Here is a 23,531-nt window from a genome sequence, read left to right on the forward strand (position 1 = left end):
CTCCAAAGCATACCATCATTAAGTGCTAATCTCACAGTATTGATCTTTTAATATTTTCCCTGCTGAGCTGCCACAGGTTGTTTCAGAGAGAAAATTGATTAAAGTTATTTAGAATACAATGTACACAAATTTAATTACATGATAATACAGTAACATCATTTATAAATGTTGAATATACACTCTTTTTTTCGGACCAGTTTCTAACTTACAAAAATGTGGTTTATACCATGCAATACAAACACTGCCCAAGTTCACCCTGTTATAGTTAAGTTTTTGTCTATAAAATAGAAATTTATATAATAAAAATTAGTACATAGTCAAAAATCTAAATAATTTAGGAATAACAAACTATAAATTGATATTTACCAAAGTAAAACACTTCACTGAAAAAAAATGCTTCTAAGTAAATAAGAAAAACAAACAGTGATATAAGAAAAACATGCTTGAAATAAGCAAAATTACCTGCAAAAAAGTCAAGAACATTTTACTTGATAAGACTGCCTACTACTACATAAAATATCAAGCGATGAGGAGTAAACAAACATATAGAAAATACTGAATTTTAACAATTCGTTAGCCGTCTAGAAAGGTCCATTTTTTGAATAAAAAAAAAAATCCTCGTATGCTCCTCATTACAGTTGATAACAAGCATTTTCTTACATAGTGCTGCATTTTTAAATTACATATTTCCTGCAATTTGACTTTATATCTAAGTCAGATAACTCAAAGGCACTTATCGTGAGTTAAAAATTTTGCATGTACAATGTTACATCAGATATTAAACCTCATGTAAGTAAAATGAGGAATACAGTATTAATTTTAAAATAAATAGTAAGTATAAAGGTCTTATTTTATTTTTTTTTTACAAAAATGAAAGCGGGAGATAGGTCACTTTCGGTAATTTTTTGGTGAAAGTGTTTTAACCGTTTTCTTTTGCTCAATAGTACAGTCTATTACCAAAGGCTTATAGAAGGGTGAACCTGCAAAACTGAGATATAGTGGGGTGTGGGGTGGTAATGAAAGCATTGTTAACTCCATGAGACAAAACAGCTTCTTGAATACAGAATCAGCCTTCATTTATTCGTTCCAAAAAGTGATAACATAGCAAAACTTGTGATTAGTCATTCAAGTCTGCAAAATGTGTATAATTAAGAAATGCCAGTGAAATAACTATTTTATAGATTATTCCCAAATACATTCCCAAAAATAAAATTATATGACGTGAACTCTCCTTTTATTATATGGTATACCATACTGTAAGCATACCTGAAACTGTTACAGTGGGGGCATATACACTGATAAATCCAGCTGGGAGTGTGTGGGTATTCAAAAAACTGAAGACATTTTCACTTGCACTGAAACTTGAATTATTATGCTTACTATTAGACATTCTGAACTTTTACAAATGGGGATACAATAATAAAAAAAAATGCAGATTGCTGTAAAATAAAAAAAAAAATTAAGGGAAAAAATCTGTTACTAGTTAAAAGCTTTATTATTGGCTTTGTACCACATTTTGTCATAGTGCCCAATGCAGCACATAATCTTAGAACATCTGTTAAACACTTTCTGCCCCGTTTAGTAAAGTAACTAAGAATCATATTATAAATATCAGGCTGTAAATGCAAAAGAAGCAAATTAAAATAATATCCTAAATGATTAATTCTCTCCTTAACAGAGAAAACATTAAAAAGGTTAAGAGAATGCTACACTAATAAATAAAATTCAAGTATCCAGTGAAGTATTGATTTCAATGTAGCATATTTCGCCTTTCTGTTGGTTTAAATAAAAACAAAAAAAAAAAAAAAAAAAAAAAAACACACAAACCAACAACAAAACACCCAGGGGTGGATCTACAGTTGGTTTAACAAACTCCCATGATAATAAATACGTTATATATAAAAAAAACTGTTAATCAATAACTAAGTTTCATAAAAATTCTTTTGACATAAAGCATGTCCTGCATTCAGCCTTCCATGTACACTTCCCCTTCAGAGGACAATGGCTTGTTCCACACATGACTTGCATCTCTTTATCCTTTACTTCTGCCCAACAATTTAACAGTGTGCAATTTGTGAGACTGAGATCGTCTGTCTTGGGTGAAAGAATGATGTTAGAAATAATTCTTAAATTCTCTCCTTTTCCTTTGCTAGGTGCTTAGCTGAAGTTAGTATTACAGACTGCTGTATACTCAAAAAAGAATTAAATCCGTTATAATTCCAGGTTTTATGTTTACAGCTTTTTATACTTTACTTTTATACATTGCACACTGCATTTTTTTTATACATTTGTTGTTATCAGTGTGGCTATACATATAACAGCAACTTTTGTTTCTCATTTGATAACACTGCTGTTATTATACATGACACTATGGCAGACATTTAGTTGTAAAATAGGAAAAGTGTAAACTTCCACTTTTGCAAAGGAAAAAAAAGATGAATGTCAAGCGAGTCTATAACGCTGCCAGTCAGGAATTTAGAAGTTTCCAGAATGCACATTGTTTGTATATGCATGCCCGTAAAGTTACTTCAGTTTGTATGGGAGATGAACCTGTTCAGCCTGTTATGAAAGCAGTGGGTTGGTTTTAAAGATCTACTGTTGTAATATTGTGATGTTTAATGGCAAAACTGAGCAATTTATTAAGTAAAATAAAAGTGACAGTCTGTTTTTAAAGATATAACAACAAAATGCCCTTTGTATTCCTTTATGCTCATGTTTGTTTACATGTATTTATATGTCTTAATGGGAGTATGTTTCTATATATGGATTTGTATATACAGCAATTCTTACATGCCTATTATGGCTTTGTTATGCATATTAATACATTAATATGCATATTAATACTACTGTTTGTGATAATTAGGAAACAGGCCTGAAAGAAATAAATAACAGGACGTGTGGAACAATTATAAAATGATGCAAGTTCTTGAAAGTAGTTGTAACAACTACTGTAGTTGTAGGTGTCCAAGCTAGGATAAAAGATGTTGCCAAATATGCATTTTATGTTCATTGCAATGCACAATGCTTAAACATGGTTACAGTTGACACAGCCACATGTGTACCTGAAGCTGGAAAGATTTGATTTGTTGAAAAAAAATATCATGTCTGGACCCTATGTCCATTTGAAATGGTTTGGATGTGTGGTATATCCGGCGCCGCTGCGAGTGGCAGCCAGTCCAGCAACTCCGAGTATCAGTGGGGGCGCCAAGGGACCTTCAGCACCTTAGCGATACACGCTGGGCTTGCAGACATGTAGCATGTTCACAATGTAATAAGACAGACTGCCTGCTATTCTTAAAGTACTTGAGGAAATTCAAAGCGAGAACAATCCACAGAGAGCTACTGAAGCTCAAAGAATACTGGGTCAAATTGATTCAAATACTATAGGATGTCTTGCAGTGTTCTGAAAGGTTTTAGGCGTTTCTAAATTTCTGTCAGTCACGCTGCAGTCAAAAATGATTTTTCTAAGGCTGTTGACTTAATTCAATCACTGATTTTGAGGAGCTCAGGAATGATATAGTTGACAGACGTGAAAGAAAAAGAAAAACTCAAAGATTATGTTGTCGCCACCAGCCTTGGACAGCATGTACAACCAGACAGTAAATATGCTCTTAAAGTAAAAGCGTACAACCAGTTATTGATAGCATGACTGAGGAAATGAAAAGGTGTTTTTGTAATACCAACTGCCGTACTATGATTGGTATTCAGGCTCTAAATCCATCCACTTCTAGCTTTCTAAGAGAGGAGGGTGTTCTATTTTTTGGCAAATGCTTATGAGTCCCACATTGAAGATGTGAAACATGTCTTAGAAAGACCACAAATGAACGGTGAACAAAATCCTGCCTCTTTACTGGAACTTGTACATTTTCTGGACCCATACTGTGATGTGTTCTTTGAGATGTTACTGTTGTATAAGGTAGCTGCAGTATTACCAGTCAGCAGTGCTTCTTTTGAATGATGTTTTCAGCCCTAAAGCTAATAAAGAATCATTTGCAATCTACTATGATAGAAAGTAGACATGTTAAATTTGGCTATACTAAGTCTTGAGTCCAAACACAGTAAATCTTTGAATTTGGATGACTTTGTGAAAGAAATTGCTGGACAACATGGTAATTGTCATATTCAGCTCTTATAGTTGACATTTCTGTAGCTGTAATTATCAGATGAAAAGGAACACTGTTCTAAGGAAAGGCCTTTTGCTGCAGATACTTTACATCTAAATAGTTTCAAGAACAACATGACACTTCATTTTAAAAATGTACATGAACATTGTTGAACACAATTTTCTGTAGTTTCTTTTAGGGTGAGAATTGTAAAATATGTTAATCAAACAAACTGCTGATTGGTACTGTGAGGCTGGACTTTTCTTTGCAATTATTGATTTTACTTACCTCATATTAATCATAATATACCTACCCCAAACATGTAAGCCATATACAGTATGTACATCTGAATGAATAATGTTTTCCTATTGTGACCCTCTAAATATTTTCCTACCACCCTCTTGCCACCCCATGCAAAATTCTCTAGATCCGTCCCTGACAACACCACACACAGACATACAACACTATGGTCTTCAGGTTTATAAAGAGCTGTGAAAATGTCTAGGAAACCGCTTACATGGGTACCGCTAATTCCTTCCAGGAGAAGTCTGGTGATTTCAGCCTGCCGATCAAACTCACTTTGAGTTATTCTTAGCTCCTGCTCAGCCTAGAAAAAATGTAACACAGCATTAATACCACATTCATTAACATTCAACCTTCCAAAGAACTTTAAAGTAAATATTATCAAGGTGGTCTGACCAAATATCTTCAAATTTAGTAATTAAATTTCAGCCACTACCAAGTACTTGTATCATATATATCTCATTAACCACAGTCTTCATATTAATGTTCTTTTTCACAGAAAGAAAAAATACAGTTTAAGCCTGGGAAAAAAACAGATCCCTGCAAAAAAATGAAACCTAAGCAGGTGAAAAGTTTTTTTTTTTTTTTTAATTATATGTAGTCATTACATCTTGTTTTCCTTATTGTAAGATTTACTGACTTAATAAGACATTTTGTATTTAATATTGAGTTTATTTAAAAAAAATCCTATCAAAAATGGTTTGCTTACTCACCTGACATACATTTTATTAAATAAAGGCAAAACAACTCCCATTTTCAAGTTTTTTTTTCTAGTTTCTGCATATACATTATTGCAGTATAGTGCTTTTCTTGCAGCTGTTTAAACAACTCACAGGGGTGGTTTCTGTGACACCAAGTGCTGTGATAATGATATACTTTAACCCTGTCTTTAGAAATGGTACTTCTAACTGAAGCAAACTTTAGACAGAAAGAGTAAGGAACATGCTCATGTTTATACTGACCCTAGTATTCACTTCCCTGTAAATACACTAAAGAGTGCATTTGTATCTTTCGAAAACACACGACACACAAATTAAATGAAATTAAATTAGAGGTAACATAAAATCCCTGAACCAACTGCATTTAAATTAATCTGAGCTGCGAGATTGTGCTTATGGATGAAGAATTTAGACAAGATACATTTTTTTTTTTTTAAACATTGAGACTTCAGTTCAAAGGCTGTGTATGTTGTTCATGAAGGTGTAAAGGACAAGTGAAAATGATCACAGGTAACTTTCCTGAAAATATCAATGAATTGGAAGCACTGCAAAAGTTGACATAAAAGGAAAGGATCAAAATAGCATATACTTAATGACAAAATCTATGGCACTGCATTTCCTATTTTAAGTTATTACATTAATAACTGCACTGGTTGTTTATCACATGTTGCACATCAAATTCATTAAAAAAATGTTTTTAGTAAATAACAACGGCAAAAAACAATGTGCAAATGAGCTTAATATCCAAAATTTGAAATTTTTGGAATTAAATCCATGGGGATAGAAAGGCAGAAAAAAGGGAAAAACAAAATAGCGCAACTTTTTTCAGTTTAGTGAGGTTTTAGTGAAATAGGAACAACAACAACAATGCTGTGATATTTCTGAATCTTCAAATTACTGTTTTTTTTTGTTTGTTTTTTTAAACAAAAGACAGACATTTTAACTTTATTTTGTGTTAAAGGTAAGAACAAACCAGTAGCAGTTACCTACTTAACTATAAAAAACATTTTAAAAATACACTTTGCAAACAGTCTACTTACTTTGGTCACCTCTTCAGCCCACATCTTGACAGCAGAAGAGGCAAAGTGATAATATTTAGAACAAAGCAATAGTTAATAAAAAAAAAAAAAGTTATTTTTTGTGTGTTCATTACGATTCTGAAAAATAATTCAAATGACCCATCATGAAGCAGGACACAAATTCTAAAAATTAAAAGATGGAGGCATCTACAGTAAAACTGATACAGTATATGCAAATATTCTTTTTCAAAAGAATGTGCTCCCTTGTTGAATTTGATCAGAATATTTCATGGTTATTAAATACACAATATAATGAAGATTGCTTTTTCTGAATGTTTCACATACACTACTACATGTAGATTTTCAGTATAAAAGACATGAGAAAAACTGTACAGTACCGGAACAAATTACCACACTTGTTTTATCATCAGGAAAGAAACAACATCTACATCTTACATTTTAATATAACTTGATTGAGCAGCTTTATAAATATTAAAGCGCTAAACTGGCTCAACTCATCTTCATTTAGGTTTGCTACATTTAAAATAGATGGAATTTGTTATTTAAAAATACAAATTTTCCATTAGTCTCCTTTGTTTACAATGTGTTTTTTTTTTTTTTACTAATACTCCATTCTGGAATCATAACACTTTAGTATACATTAAATGTATAAATAGAAAGGATATATCTGAAACAAGACCATCATCCATAGTAAATTATGCTCAAATCAAAAAAATAAGATATCACAACTTAATTTGTTCTCACTACTTTCTAGTTGTAATTCTGGCATTACACATCTCATAGAAATTACTCTACAACCTTCCTTTTGTTCATATTGCAAAAAAAATTAAAAAAAATACAACTATGCTTTTTATCTACATACCACAAGACAAACACAAGGATGAGAAAAAAAGCTACAATGAAATAGGTATGAAGAAGAGACACTTTCTCTTGCTATAATTTTACACTTGAATACTACTTATTTGAATATAATTTTCAATAATGCAAGGTAATATGTAATATATACACAATTCAAACATGACAAATTTTAATTAATTTGTCTCTAGTATAAACAAAATCTAACTTTACTTTCAACTATATGACTATACTAAAGTAACCAAATTAACATGCTCTAGAAATTGTAGATTAAATCTATCCAAAAGAAAAATGAAAATTAGCCGAATAACATAATAGCAAGAGATAGCATTTCATTGGAACAGGAAAATGCAGAACAAGGCCAACAAACCTTTAGCCATTTTACATGCAGGTAGTTGAGCATGTAAGAGAAATTTACCATTGGGTTTTCCCCACTTGGCGGACATTGGTCTAATTGCTACAACATATAAAAAAGGTCATACAAGAGAGACAAATTTAAAAATGTTAAGATTTTAGGATGGATATGATCTAGGTAAAGCACTTTTGTCACAGAATACATAGGTCATTAATGAGCAATTATGAATCGTTTTATTTATTTCTGCAAGTTAAACCTAAACACTGCACAATATGCTGATTGCAGGTTTTGGTATTAAAAGTACAAAATACATCTTCCCACTTGGAGTATGAAAGTCTTAATTACACCTAACCAGGTTTTGGATCAGAACTTCTGAAAACAAAGTAAAAGCACTTACATAGTAAACAACTATCCAAAAGCAATATTGTAACTTGAAACAAACAGAATTAACATGTAAAAAAGGAGATTCAAAGTAGTAACAAAGTGATCAATTATTATTAATTTTACTATTGACCATGATGTCACCAGTGTCAAACGTAAAGATTCATGGTGGAAATTAAGAACAACAAAATCCTAAAATTCCCTTTTATCTGGTTATGATTAATGAATAGTGCCCTATTTAACTGATTTAAGAATGAAACTCCCAATTTTTGCAGAGCACCTTCTTTCGGCTGCTCCAGTTAGGGGTTGCCATGGCAGATCATCTTTTTCCTTATCTTCCTGTCTTTTGTGTCTTGCTCTGTTACACCCACCACCTGGATGTCCTCTCTTACCACATCCATAAATCTTCTCTTAGGCCTTTCTCTTTTCCTTTTGCCTGGCAGCTCTATCTTTAACATCCTTTTCCCAATATAACCAGCATCTCTCCTCTGCATATCTCCAAACTAACACAATCCCACCTCTGACTTTGCAAATACAGAACAATATTTAATTTTAATTTTAATAATGTAGTTACTTTATGTGTAAGGAAAGTGCATACACAAACAAAACATACTTGCTTACATATAGAGCAGTTTGCACTGCATTTTGTGCTAAAAGGGTATATAAAAGATAATAAAGGGTTTAAACTGGCTTAATTAAAAATTAACACTGTAAAACTGCAGAGGGATTGTATAAAATTATCAAAACAATGAGGCTGTGTACCATAATACAAAGCAAAAGCATGGATTAAAAAAAAATACACATTTATAAATAAAGATATCTATCAACTGCTGTACCAGGCCGTTATCTACAATTATGAAAAAAATGCTGCCTGTTTTGCTTTTGTAAAGGCCTTTAACATTTAAGACAGAAACTTTCATTGCATACTAATGAGACCCTATAGAGTTTATATCATAGACATGTTCCCTATCGTGATCCTCTTCAACCCTGTGAAACAACTCTATAGCCTAACACTTGGCAGTTCAAGTGTATTAGGAACGGATGGCTACATGGAGCAATATCTCTGGATGGGGACCCTATTTTGCATTATCTAACCTACTTTAATTGAATGTTTCCAGTAAACAGTTTAGATCTCCTTGAAACTCTTAGCTGTCTATAAAAGGTCATTTATTTAATAATAAATTTAGTGCGAAATTAGAACAACTGGTCCTGAGCATATGTACTCCTGTAACATATATGATGTAACTATGATATTCACCATAGCTGGTTAATCCTGTAACTTCCAAACACACACATTATTACTAAAACTAAATAAATACATAATATCCAAAGATTAATGAGAAAATACCATATCCTTTGTTAAAAGAATAACAGTGCTAAGGTTTAAGGATCTGCTTGTCATGCAGTGCTCATACAGTGGGTTTGGAAGGTCAAAAATGGGTTAGGACAATATCTTTTTACTAGCCAACTCGCGGCGTACCATACGCTGCATAATCAGGCCGGTTTTTTAATAATTTTTAAGCACAGAGAGAAAATTAATATTTGAAAAAATCGGTAATGTAATAAATCAGCAAGAAAAGCAACAGTGTAAGAATGCATGGAACGAACCAACACACAATTGTCCGTGCGGCGCTCAGGCGCAGAGGGTGGAATGGGAGGAGAGGAGAAGGACGTCCACTCTGCTCCCTCCATCATGCTAGTCTGCTGATTTCTCGTCCAGTATGCACTTCCTGCTCATGTGCCCACCTCCAACTCGTCACTCGAGGCGTTGTCGTCTTTACACAGTCCAGATGCACCTGTGACTCACGTAGGACTTTTCATTGCTCTGTGCGGTTCTGGCTGCCTTTCTATATATAATCCACCAAGACACCTGACCATGGTAGTAGCGAGGTGGGAGGGGGGTGTGTACAAATTGCAGGAGCATCCAAGATGACGCATGTTTGTCGCGGATGCGAATTGTTGTATGTAGCGTGTAAAACAGTTTGCTAGGGTGCACGCGGTCGTGCGTTCTAACCGAAAACTCGGTTTTTAAAGTCTGCTTACTTCATTGTGTATACGACTGTAGGTAAATGAAAAGATGTAACTCTGGAGAGGGCAACATACAATACAGCGTTTTACATGCTGCATACAGCGATTCGCATTCGCAACAAATTGTTTTACACGCTGTATACAGCGATTCACATCCGCGACATGATTTTTCTTAGATGGTCCTGACGCGTCCACCCTCACACTCCAAGCACACACACTGCCTGGTCATGTGCCCGGTCACAAGAGCAACTGACAGAGACCTGGCCACCAAGTCTAAGACCATGGAAAACCCCTCGGAAACTGTTTTACACACTGCATACAACGATTCACATCCGTGACAAACATGCCTCTTCTTAGATAGTCCTGCCGTGCCCACCCTCGTTCTCGAAGCATACACACCGCCTGGTCATGTGGTGCCTCTGTGTGAACCGGTCAGGCACAGAGAAGGTCAGCTGCTGAAAGAGCATCTCGACTGTTGCAGGGCCTGCATTGGTGAAGCAGGTGAGACGGTAATGAAACAGTGGCACAGGGCTTGCTGGTTTTTAAAGACTGCTTCCTTCATTGTGTTTTAACCTCAGTTTTAAAGGATTGTTTGAAGGATCCCATGGGATACCCCTCGCAAACGGTTTTACACGGTGCATATAGCGATTCACTTCTGCGAGAAACATGCCTCTATGAACAGTCAACGTGGCGTGCATGTGGACTCTATGACATCCGAACATAAATGACGCTGTTTTTCCTGTGTCATCGCGTCCGAGTTGGTGGGTGTGGTTCTGCGAGTTGTCGCTGTATCCAATGGTCTTAGAGTTGGTGGGCGTGGCTCCTTCCTGCGTGCGCCATGGGCGTCTTACTTGTCGGCGGCTTAGTGAATCCATGCCCCTTCCGGCATGCTTTCCATGGGTGTCTTGCCTTAGTGAATTATATAATTAATATATATATATATATATATATATATATATATATATATATATATATATATATATATATATATATATATATATATTATGCATGTACAAAATTAAAACTGTAGTTATAACAAACAAGTGATTGTGTCACACCTCTGCAGCCTAGTTTAGCACATTTTATCTAGTCCTGCACACTTCTGTTATAATACTGAGGTATCCTTTGGTTTTACTTTTATCCTATGAATAATGCTATGCCGATTGATTATAGCAGTTCCGATTTTGCTTTTGACCGGGAACATCATGTGTGCTCATAATTACACGCTAAAGTCACTGTCCTAAATAAAAAGCAGCAACTGGCTAAAAACTACTGGTACAAATTTCAGAGCTATATTTTCTTCAGTATTTTTAAAATACATTTTTTGTTACATAATTCAACCAGAATTCAACCTCAATATACTGTATATATTTTATTAAAACCTGGTTACATTTATCCAGTTCTATTTCTTAAAATTCTCTATCAGTTCATAATTTGATTTTTTCAAAATGAATAATAATTTTTGGAAGTAGTTTCTCTTTTGCCAAACATACCAAATTTTTATATTTGGAGAGCCATTTCCTAATTTTTCCACAACCCATGTATTCTATTTAAGTTATTACAGAATATCCAGTCAAGACAGGGTTTACATTTATTTAGCACCCAGCTATAAAAAAATAAAAACAATCGCTCATTCATCCATTTACAGAGGGTATTTATATTTTTAGGAGAGTACCGAGGTGAGGCATATATCAACAGCATAGTATGCAAGTCAGGAACCAGACTTAAATGGGATGGGATGCCACATGCACTAATACCAAGCCAAGTTAAAATTAACGACTAAACTAAAATACATAAACTGTTATATGGGATTACGTAAAGAACATTCATGGGACATAGGGAGAACACAGAAACTCATCACAGATCATGACTAGAAGCAGCAACTAAGTCTTAATCTCTGAAAATGTGTGACACCACCAGTATTCACCAAATTATCATTGCTACCTATTTAAATTTTCTATGTGACACTATCAATTGTTCATTTTTAATTTATTTTCCTAAGATAAAGCATACTCAAGTACTCTTTCTTTTAAGTAATCATTATGACAATGAAAAATAATAAGCAATTATTATTTATTAGAACTCTGTGTTTAGGTTGCTGAAAGACTATTCCTTTTTTTTTTGTAGCTTTCTACTCTAATTCAGACCTCCTTAGTAAGGTATTGATGTTTAAAAAGTAATAATTAAAGAATGTGACAGTACAATTACATAAAGTAACAGACATACTACTACAGTTTACCATACAGGAAAGAAAACAAAATCCACTTTTGCATTTTTCAGAGGTACGTATATATCTTTGCAACTGAGTGCATGTCTGACATTTGCAAAGCTCCCTCCATAGACAATTCTCCAGTCACAGCTGCTGTGGCAGACAAACATGCGCGATCACAGCAGGCAAACATGCACGATTCAAGGGGCCTCCACAGCTTAGAGTCTCTGTGGTTAGCGATCATGTGACTTTCCAATGAGTGCAACATTGTTCTTAGGTCTGTTGACTCTTTCATTTGTACTGGTGAGGCAAAGAGGCCCATCTATGATTTTAAATCTCAAAGAAACTATTTTACAATTTAAAAACGCCAGGAAATCACTCAACTGTGACAGACAGTACAGTGCCGGATGCACACAAAGAAAAAAAAAATACTTTAAAAACACTGATACAGGAAGACTTTACTGGAAAAAAATCCTTAGCATCCAGTTGTAAGAAAGCATTTTACTACCATTTCAATGTTATTGATTAAGAGTAAGTAGGAGCAGAAAATACAAGAAAACCTTATAAAAAGACACACACATTGTATTTTTTGCAGGCTGGAAAGACCACATCTTCACAAGATCAGGAGAATGTTATTGCAGATGCTGCCCATGCCAGAAATTGTCTGAGGTTAAGAGACAGACAAACTCCTATAGATAAGGATAACAACATGTTCCAAGGTACTGAAACGGACAGACAGAGTAATTACGTTCTTTACCACAACATAGTACAAACAAAGCAAATTTATTGTGTCCCTTCTCCAATTCTACCAGAAAAAAATACAAGACAGACCTATATTTAAAAAAAAAAAAAAAATCAGAGTCGTCTAAAGTGCATCAATTACATTATAGTGCTGTATAGTGTTCACTGACAACTGCAAGGTTTCACTAGTCCTCCATAGCCGTGCCACTCTAGGACCAGCGTCTAATGATGTTTCTCATGGTCTTCAAGATGCTCTAGTCGAATAAGAGCATAGAGAGTAGGAACAACCAGAGCATCTTTCTTAAACTATTACTTGGGACAAAGTCAAGTTTTTATTGTGGTATTCAAATTCAGTGAAATTATACAATTCTCAAATATCTTCTTTCCACATTACAGGCAGTCCGCGGGTTACGTACGAGATAGGGATTGTAGGTTTGTACTTAAGTTGAATTTGCATGCAAGTCAGAACAGGTACATTATTTTAATAAATGGTACATTATTTTAATAAATGCTAATTGTTGACCGACTGTAACCAAGTGCTCTGCTAATGAATGATGGAGATTCACCTCTCTCTGACTTTTTTTTTTTTAATATTTCTACTTTATTTTCAATGGTGATGGTTTTTCTCTTCTTTACTGTATCACCAGCACTTGCATCAGATTGGCGTTTCAGAGACATTCTTGAAGGGTGAAGACAAAAGGTCAAGATGAGCTCTTCTGCAAAGCACTATACACGCTATCACAGCAGGAAGGCACCCATTGTCAACACGTCAGATGTACTGACAAGAGACAACTTCCTGCTATGTGCATAACAGTACAAGCAGGCTTGCTATTGAGAATGAATGGGGGTGGCGAGGGGGGGTTCACCACTTCACCACCACACAGTCACCTCCATTACAGTATCAGCCCACCGAGAATGAACATGGTGTGGCCAAACGCCCACCACCGCCCCTATTCAACAGGCAGACATCCGAGGCACACTACAATGCTACCCCCTGCTGCCCCATTCACCCTAAAAGGCCTCCGTTCAGCCACAACTGGGTCACCGCTTGTAGCATTACCAGCCACCCACCGAGAAAGAACGGGTCAGCCGTGTGTGATGGACGGGCAGTGAAACGCCCCCCTCCGCTCCATCCAGCCTGCGTCCAATCAGGAGCAGTAGCTGCAGCAGCATAGTGGGTGGGCAGCGATCCGCTCCATAAAGCCTCCATCCTGCACACGAGCGATAGCTGTGGGCCTAGTGACTATGGACCATGGGTCACCGCTTGCTGCCTGGAGCCGCCTGAGGGCCACTACACTGCACGAGCAGCGAAATCCCCACCCTCCAGCCTGGGGACGCTGCAAGCGGTGGCTGAAGATGACGGACCGGCAGTTACTGAGACATGCGTCGCAGCTGCGGCCCCGTTCTTAAGTCGTAGGTCGGATGTCCGTAACCTGGGCACTACTTGTACTCCCCATTTCCTTGCCCTTTGGAAGAATTTTTCTCAGGATATATTGCACTAGAGAATTTGTTTATGTTTTGCAGGCACAGTTTCATTATCTATGGAAAGGAAAAAAGTCTATACCCTATGCTAAAGGTTTATGATGAGATAGTTGTGAGTGATGACAGTTGTGGATTCACCACAGCAAGCGGTATTTTCTAAGCCATATGCACAGAAAAGATATTGCATATGACGTAGATAATGTATTATAGCCTGCTCCAGACCAGAGATTGGAGAACCAGGATGAATAATTACACTTTTCCATTTCTGTTTTATGGATGTATCCTTCATATAGAACTCGAGTCTGATTTTTACTTATTTCTCCCAAAAACAGCTATGTGCCTCCAAAATTAAGTTATCAGTTTAGATATATATCTGTATCAATTGTGTTGTTCATCCTACACTTAGTTTTTTTACATGGACTCATAAAATGTATACTTTTGTCCTTATGCAGGTCATCTCATCTTTGAGATACATTTATTCAACTGACTGCACTAATAGATTTGAGTGTGTTTAGCAGGCAATGTTTCATTATGAACAAACTTAACATGATTTTGAGTCAATTGTTCACTTTTGTCAGACAGAGATGCATTTTGGTGAATTTACTTAGGTTTCTGGATTTATGTTTAAGGCTTTTGAAAAAATGAGATCATCATCTTCTTTCAGCTGCTTTAGTTATGGGTTGCCACAGGGGAGCATCGTCTTCCATAGCATTTCAGTTCTCTGCATTTTGCTTCATTATACCACCTTCATGTCCTCTCTCACCACATCCATAAACCTTCTCTTAGGCTTTCCTCTTGCCTGACAGCTCTATCTTTAGCATCCTTGTCCTAATATTCCCAATGTCTCTCCTTTACACCTGTCCAAACCAACACGATCTCGCCTCTCTGACTTTGTCTTACAACCGTCCAACCTGAGCCGACCCTCTAACGTATTCATTTATAATCCTGTCCATCCTTGTCACACCCAATGGAAATGTTAACATCTGTAACTCTGCCACCTCCAACTCTGTCTATTGTTTTCTGGTCAGTGCCACAGTCTCTAACCCATATAACATAGTTGGTCTCACTATACTTGTAGACCTTCCCTTATCCCCTATTCCATAGTCCCTGTTTCTCTGTACTGTTGATCTCAAGTATTTAAACTCATCCACCTTTGACAACTCTACTCCCTGCATCCTTACCATTCCTCTGACCTCCCTCTCATTCTCACACATGTATTCAGTCTTGATCCTGCTGACCTTCATTCCTCTCCACTCTAGAGCATATCTCCACTTCTTCAGGGTCTCCTCAACCTGCTCCATACTCTCACTACAGATCAAAATTTCATCAGCAAACATCGCAGTCCATTAAGATTCCTGTCTGATCTCGTCTGTCAACCTGTCCATCACCATTGCAAATAAGAAAGGGCTCAAAGCTGATCACTGATGTATTCACTCTCTACCTTGAATGTATCTGTCACTCCTACAGAAGACCTTGCCACTGTCCCACTTCGCTTGTACATATCCCGTACCACTTTTACATACTTCTCTGCCACTCTTGACTTCCTCATACAGTACCACAACTCCTCTATAGGGACCCTGTCATATGCTGTACAAAGTTCACAAAAATACAATGAAATCCTTCTGGCCTTTTCTATACTTCTCTTTCAACACCCTCAGAGCAAACATTGCAGTGTGCTCTTCCCCAGCATGAAATGATACTGCTGTTCACTAATCATAATTTCCTTTCTTAACCTAGCTTCCACTACTCCTTCCCATAACTTCATGCTGTGGTTCATCAATTGTATCTCTCTGTAGTTCTTCACATCTCCCTTCCCTTATTCTTTATATAAAAAAAAAAAAAAAAATCGGTACTAGTACATTTCCCCACTCCTAATGAATCCTCTCACTTTCCAAGACTGCATTAAAAAATCTGGTTAAAACTTTCACTGCCATCTCTCCTGAACACCTCCTTACTTCCACAGGGATATCATCTGGACCAACAGCCTTCTCCATTCTTCATGCTAATCTGCTGCACTTCCTGATTCACTATAGCCACATCATCCAACCTTCTGACGCTCATTCACTTCATCCATCAGCATCTCAAAGTACTCTTTTCATCTGCTCAACACCCTCTTCTCACTTGCGAGTATGCTTCCATCTTTATCCTTTATCACCTTAACCTGCTGCACATCTTTCCCAGCTTGGTCACTCAGTCCAGCAAAACGGTACAAGTCCTTTTCTCCCTCCTTAGTCTCCAACCTCTCATACAACTCAAACACCTTTTCTTTAGCCTTCGCCACCTCTCTCTTCCCCTTATGCCTTATCTCCTTGTACTCCTTTCTACTTTTTGCATCTATCTATACCACTTCTTTTTCGACAACCTCTTCCTCTGTATACTCTACTCTACTTCCCCATTCCACCATCAAAAATTAGATAATTTAAGACAATTAAAAAACCCTGTGAAAATAATACTGAATAGTATCAGAAAAAGACTTATTTTTGTTCATAGAGGTTAATAATTTCAGCATTACATGGACTGCAGGAACTAAGGAACTAGAATTTATATGGGCAGTTGCCTATTAAGTTTACCCATTTGAACCACTGTGCAACTCTAAACAAGTCACTTAAGCTGCCTTTGCTTCCACTTAAAAAAAATTACATTATAATACATTTTATTATAGATGAAGGTCAATGACACATGTAGTAAGGTAAAGATGTAAAAACAATAAAAACATAGAGCTACTATGGGTCTGCGTATATATGGCAAAGAATCCCACTATCTTGTGAGTTAGCTAAACCAATTAAACAAAACAAACTCTGTTCTTACCTATCATCTCACCAAATGTCACACTTGTTTTTCATTGACTTGTCAAATATCAAGACACTTTGACACTTCTATCCATCCATTTTTTTTTTTTTTAATCACAAAGAAATGGAGTACAGAAGTTTAGAACCAAGTGTAAACCAACACCGGCCTGGATGCCAGTCAATTGCAGGACACACTCACTTTCACCAATTTAAAATTATTAATAAACTTGGTCTGTAAGGTAGGAGGTATGAAGAGAATGTGTAAGCTCTACATTCACAGTAGCTGGAGGGGGAACCAAACCCAGGTCCAGAGTAGCCATAAGACAGCTGTGGTAAAACTGTGCAACCAATTTTAAGAGAGACATAATACACCCACGTGTCCTCACATATGTAGTAATTATATTGAATAATAAGGTTTGTTCTACTGTCATCTGCAAACTACAAATGTGCTTTCTATGGATTTCATTTTTCTTGCTATTGTTTTATCACCAACTAAGAGATGCAAATAGGACTAAAACAGACTTCAACAAAACTGGTGATTTTAAAGAACCCTGGGGGACATGTTTCATGTCTTTGTTCTTCGGTTGAAATCACTTAATGCTTTATATAAGTTGAGGTAGTTATACTCACTAATCCTGGCACCAAAGAATATGTGTTGCATATTGATTAGCACATGCAGGTAAAAATTTCACTGTATTATGTAAATGTGGCAATAATTCCAGGCTCATTTAACTGGTCAAAATGAGGTGGCTTTATAACCTCAACTTGAAGCCACATCCACTTCTGGGGATTCTGCACCAGATTTATGATTCTGGAACTAAGCACCTATACTTCTGCACTGTCACATCACATCAAAAATGTAAATAGACAGTCATGGCTTGTTTTCATTGGAACTGGATTCTGGTTAGTAGACATACGCCATGGTTATTCAAATATACATTAATTTTCCTGAGGCTTTGAACGTCACCAACATGAGTGGAACCTCCTCTGCTTATCCATTAGGAAGCATTTTGTTGCCTTAGCCGGTTACCTTGTAAGGTCCTCTGGGAGTGAGGAAATGCATCTATCTGGCGTTCATTGTATATACTGCATTATATTTTATGTTTTAGTTGCACATCATTTGGTGTTTTCATTGTATTATTAAATATAAATGTGTTTTATAAGAATAAAGTTACCTATAGTTTTTTTTACACATTCTTCTTGCTTTTATGAATCAAAGAATGGATCTTAATGTTTATTTCAAATTCTGCCTAGAAAATTAGCAGAATATTATAAACAACAACATTATCACAGTTACTAAAACATGTTAAAGTTTGTGAATCTTACTTACTGCTGCTTTGGCCTCTGTAACTCTAGCTTTTTTCAATCTCGTTTTGGCAGCATCAAGATCCAGGCGTTTGTTTTGTAAAAGTTTGCGTTCTTTCTAAAAAGATTAGAAGGAGAAAACACAATCAGGTGGAAATAAATAAAATTAGATTTTAGTTTTCTTGTACTCTTTCAGTTCCAAATTGTCAACATTGTCACACATTTATAAAAGTATTTTAGTAAAAAAAAAAAAAAATACTGTAATCTGTTCAAGTTGCAACTTGTCTCATTAAGTTAGAATTTTATACATAAAATGGTACTTGTAAAACAAGTTGTTTAAGATTGGAAGCAAACATGACTTTAACTGCTAGGTGTGCCTGCTAGGAATTACTATTAAATTTAGTTTGTGTCTTGGGCATGGATTCATTTAAGATTTAAACAACCCTACAGAGTTTATATGTACATATAGATTTTTTCTGCACATTATAAACATCTCATTAACTACTGTGCTTATAATATACAAAAGCAAATGTGAATGTGACTGTACTTTTGCATGTTGCTGAAATGAATCAAAGTATTACAAAGTTCCTGACATGCACCCAACTAAAAGCTGCTTCATATATCCTGAAGAGGACTTAATTTTAAAAATGGATAATAATACAATTGTGCTTGAAGATAAGTATATCTCAGATTATTTTAGTGTGAGAAATAACAGTGACAAAGAATGAACAACTAATTAAAGGAAATTAGATTTGCATCTCTATTAGTAATATCATAAATACAGTGCATCCAGAAAGTATTCACAGCACATAACTTTTTCTACATTTTGTTATGTTACAGCCTTATTTCAAAATGGATTAAATTCATTTTTTCCTCAGAATTCTACACACAACACCCCATAATGACAGCATGAAAAACGTTTACTTGAGATTTTTGCAAATTTATTAAAAAATAAAAAAATTGAGAAAGCACATGTACATAAGTATTCACAGCCTTTGCCATGAAGCTCAAAATTGAGCTCAGGTGCATCCCGTTTCCCCTGATCATCCTTGAGATGTTTCTGCAGCTTAACTGGAGTCCACCTGTACTAAATTCAGTTGATTGGACATTTGGAAAGGTACACACCTGTCTATATAAGGTTCCACAGTTGACAGTTCATGTCAGGGCACAAACCAAGCATGAAGTCAAAGGAATTGTCTGTAGACCTCCGAAACAGGATTGTCTCGAGGCACAAATCTGGGGAAGGTTACAGAAAAATTTCTGTTGCTTTGAAGGTCCCAATGAGCACAGTGGCCTCCATCATCCGTAAGTGGAAAAAGTTTGAAACCACCAGGGGCCTCATGTATAACGCTGTGCGTAGAACTCGCACTATAACATGGCGTAAGCACAAAAGCAGAAATGTGCTTACGCACAGAAAAATCCAGATGCAGGAGACTGTGCGTACTCCAACTTCCACGTTCTTCTGCTACATAAATCCCGATCAGCGTGAAAAGTAAAGCTCATGCACGCGCTTTATGTAACGCCCCAACTCCTCCCAGAATTACGCCTCTTTGAATATGCAAATCAAAATAAATCTTCCTTAAGCCCAGCCTTCTGTGAAAGGCAATGGGAAAAGCATGGGGGAAAATCAGCGAATACCAAGTGGAGGCAAAGGCAAAACATACTATTTGCTCAAATAAACCGTGGTATAATCAACAAAAGGAAGTTGATCGAGTGACATAGCGTGTTGGAGAAACTTGAAAGCTCACGTTCACAAAAATCGCACAGTGCCGGAAATAAAAAAGAAGTCACATATCAAAGTCGCCGTGAAAAGCCGAGTTGTAGCCCACTGTCTGAGTGTCATATGTAAGCTTATTAGGGTACAGAGGAAAAAAAGGCACACAGTGGGGAAAAAGCACGAAATGTCAACTTCAATTTCAACATTTTGTGCTTTAATCATGTAGTTTATTTTGTCATTAAAGCAGAACATCATAAACTTCATCTTAAAATCGTTTAATTAATCAGTTTCTCAAATCACATCGTAATTAAAGTAGCACGTTAAATGCTTTGTTTTGTATTTGATCTTCTATGTGCCTATGTGTGTGAATCACTACTTGCTTCTTAAACCGTCTCTCTTCCTCCAACTGGACACAGAATCCATTACATTCGTGATATTACAGCTCTCTGAATAACTAAAATACTGAGATGTATACGTGATATAATTTTCATGATGATAGGAGTTAAAGCACGTTATTAAACATGTGTTTCACTTCGATGAAATAATTTATTGCAGCAGTACTCAGGGGCTCTCTAGGCTTGTGGTGGCACTGGGCAGAGGAAGAATCGGTGGCTCCTTTGCCCGCCAATGTCAGTAAGGTAGCTTATGCACGGTGGATGGCCACGTCCGTTGCAGACACTGCATAGCCGCCTCGTGCTCATTAAACAAGCATTTAACTTTTACCGAAATTTGTTGCTGCGTTTTTAGCTGTGTTGTGATTTTCTCTTTCTGTTTTGTATTCAATATATATTGGTGTAGCCGTCACTGCAGTCAGTGCTTTTCTTTCCCCAAGTAACCGATTGCCACACAATCAGCTCTGTAATAGAAGTTAGGCCATCTGTAAGCTTAGCGCCGATTCTTCAAAACGTTTAAGGAACATTGAAATATCTTCGTAGTACATGTTTAATTATTCTATCCTTAACGACACTCCCAGTAAAGAATATAGATTATTTAAATGAAGTTAAAGTTTTACCTGTATAATTTAATAAACATATTTTGCTGCATTTCACCTTAATGATATCGTCATCATATGTAAATACACGCTTTATAAAGTGGCTCAGGTTGAGCGATATTATAACTATAGTGCAAGATTACAGTGGGGTGATTGTACTTGTGAGTACAAACAGTTCTACAAGGTGCAATTGATTGAGTGCATTTAAAAGTTCTTGGGATGAAACGGTTTCTGAACCGCGAGGTCTGTACAGGAAAGGCTTTAAAACATTTTGCAGTGGCTGAGACAGCGTGTCCATGAAACTGTATACCGATAATTCTCTTTCCGATCAGCTGCTGCTGTGATTCACACTCAGATACAGTGATATAAATACTCCGAGTGGTGCAGTGAGAGTAATATGGAAAAAGATGATCCACTGTGGCAATTCCTAACGGGAGGAGCTGAAAGAAGAAGAAGAAATGAGAGTAACAACACTAAAGCAGTTATGGGATTTGGAATACTATGGCTGTTCCCTGGACCATTATATTGTTACAAGTTAATTACAATCAGATGCGTTACACTAATAAACAATATGCGGTTAGTTTCAGTGTATTTATAAAGCCGCGTCAGGAAAATAATGAGTAACCACACAGGAACAATACCATTGCTTTGACGCTGGGTGCCGCCAGTCTGCAAAACCGAGCGGAGAACTTGCGTACGACAAGGCATGAGGTACCGTGGAAAAGTGCGTGGCTTTACGCCAAGTGTTGGTTTTATACATCGCGATTTGAATGTGGCAAAGTTCTTGAGCAACATTTCTGTGCGTACGCACCGTTTATACATGAGGCCCCAGGACTCTTCCTAGAGCTGGCCGGCCACCTAAACTGAGCGATCAGGGGAGAAGGGCCTTAGTCAGGGAGGTGACCAAGAACCCGATGGTCATTCTGTCAGAGCTCCAGAGGTCCTCTGTGGAGAGGGGAGAACCTTCCAGAAGGACAACCATCTCTGCAGCAATCCACCAATCAGGCCTGTATGGTAGAGTGACCAGACGGAAGCCACTCCTTAGTAAAAGGCACATGGTAGCCTGCCTGGAGTTTGTCAAAATGCACCTGAAAGACTCCCAGACTATGAGAAACAAAATTCTCTGTTCTGATGAGACAAAGATTGAACTCTTTGGTGTGAATGCCAGGCGTCACATTTGGAGGAAACTAGGCACCGCTCATCACCAGGCCAATACCATCCATACAGTGAAGCATGGTGGTGGCAGCATCATGCTGTAGGGATGTTTTTCAGCGGCAGGAACTGGGAGACTAGTCAGGATAAAGGGAAAGATGACTGCAGCAATGTACAGAGACATCCTGGATGAAAACCTGAGCGCTCTTGAACTCAGACTGGGGCGACGGTTCATCTTTCAGCAGGACAATGACCCTAAGCATACAGCCAAGATATCAAAGGAGTGGCTTCAGGACAACTCTGTGAATGTCTTTGAGTTGCCCAGCCAGAGCCCAGATTTGAATCCAATTAGACATCTCTGGAGAGATCTTAAAATGGCTGTGCACCGACACTTCCCATCCAACCTGATGGAGCTTGAGAGGTGCTGCAAAGAGGAATTTGCGAAACTGGCCAAGGATAGGTGTGCCACGCTTGTGGCATCATATTCAAAAAGACTTGAGGCTGTAATTGCTGCCAAAGGTGCATCAACAAAGTATTGAGCAAAGGCTGTGAATACTTATGTACATGTGATTTCTCCATTTTTTTTATTTTTAATAAATTTGCAAAAACCTCAGGTAAACTTTTTTCACGTTGTCATTATGGGGTGTTGTGTGTAGAATTCTGAGGAAAAAATTAATTTAATCCATTTTGGTATAAGGCTGTAGCATAGCAAAATGTGGAAAAAGTAATGCACTGTGAATACTTTCCGGATGCACTGTAACTCTTCACCAAAAAGCTAAATCCAGCAAAATCTTGGAAATTATTTTCATACATTTTTTAGAAATACTGATTCTGCACTTTTACCATCCCCCGAATACTTGTCTTGGCAACTTTCTACTTGTTCTGGACAATTTAGAATGCCCTGCATGAAAAACAGCATATACTGTACAATACTAACTGGGACTGTTAGTCCAGCGCTTAAATCTGTGTATGGAAGCGTCATTGTATTGAAATGAATTCAACAGCGCCTAATTGCATTTCACAATACATACAACGTCACTAGTGATACACTTACTCAAGGGGGTCATTTCTTCATACACCCAACGTATTAGTGTATTAATACAACTGCAATTTTTTATTCCAGCAGATGCTGTACACAACTGACACTGTAACATAATAAAGGAAATTTAAAAGTGGAAAAAAATTGTCTAAAATGAAAAAAAGACTGGGGAGAGGAAGTACAAATTCCACTATTACACAGAGGGAAGTAGCTGATGGTATGACTGAGGGAATGTCAAACCTGGGTCTTTGCAGGCTAGCGTGCCACTCTTTTATAGCAACTAAAAGAATTCCATTCATTTACATGATCTATTATCTCTCTT

At 36.7% G+C, this 23,531-nt stretch overlaps 1 protein-coding gene across 3 annotated transcripts in view; it reads right to left on the reverse strand.

Annotated features, from left to right (window-relative positions):
- Window positions 1-23,531, reverse strand: part of LOC120515004 (endophilin-B1) — a 58,523-nt gene that overhangs the window by 16,312 nt on the left and 18,680 nt on the right. Inside the window, exons 5-8 of one of the 3 annotated variants that reach the window (XM_039735682.1) lie at window positions 18,336-18,428; window positions 7,391-7,477; window positions 6,166-6,189; window positions 4,621-4,710 (exon numbers count right to left, since the gene is read on the reverse strand). In XM_039735682.1, the coding sequence (XP_039591616.1) occupies window positions 4,621-4,710; window positions 6,166-6,189; window positions 7,391-7,477; window positions 18,336-18,428 (294 nt within the window). The remainder of the gene's footprint in view (window positions 1-4,620; window positions 4,711-6,165; window positions 6,190-7,390; window positions 7,478-18,335; window positions 18,429-23,531) is intronic. The other 2 variants (XM_039735683.1, XM_039735684.1) reach the window with 2 other exon arrangements.

The sequence above is a fragment of the Polypterus senegalus genome, chromosome 14 (genome assembly GCF_016835505.1).
Source record: "Polypterus senegalus isolate Bchr_013 chromosome 14, ASM1683550v1, whole genome shotgun sequence".
Lineage (NCBI taxonomy): Eukaryota > Metazoa > Chordata > Cladistia > Polypteriformes > Polypteridae > Polypterus > Polypterus senegalus.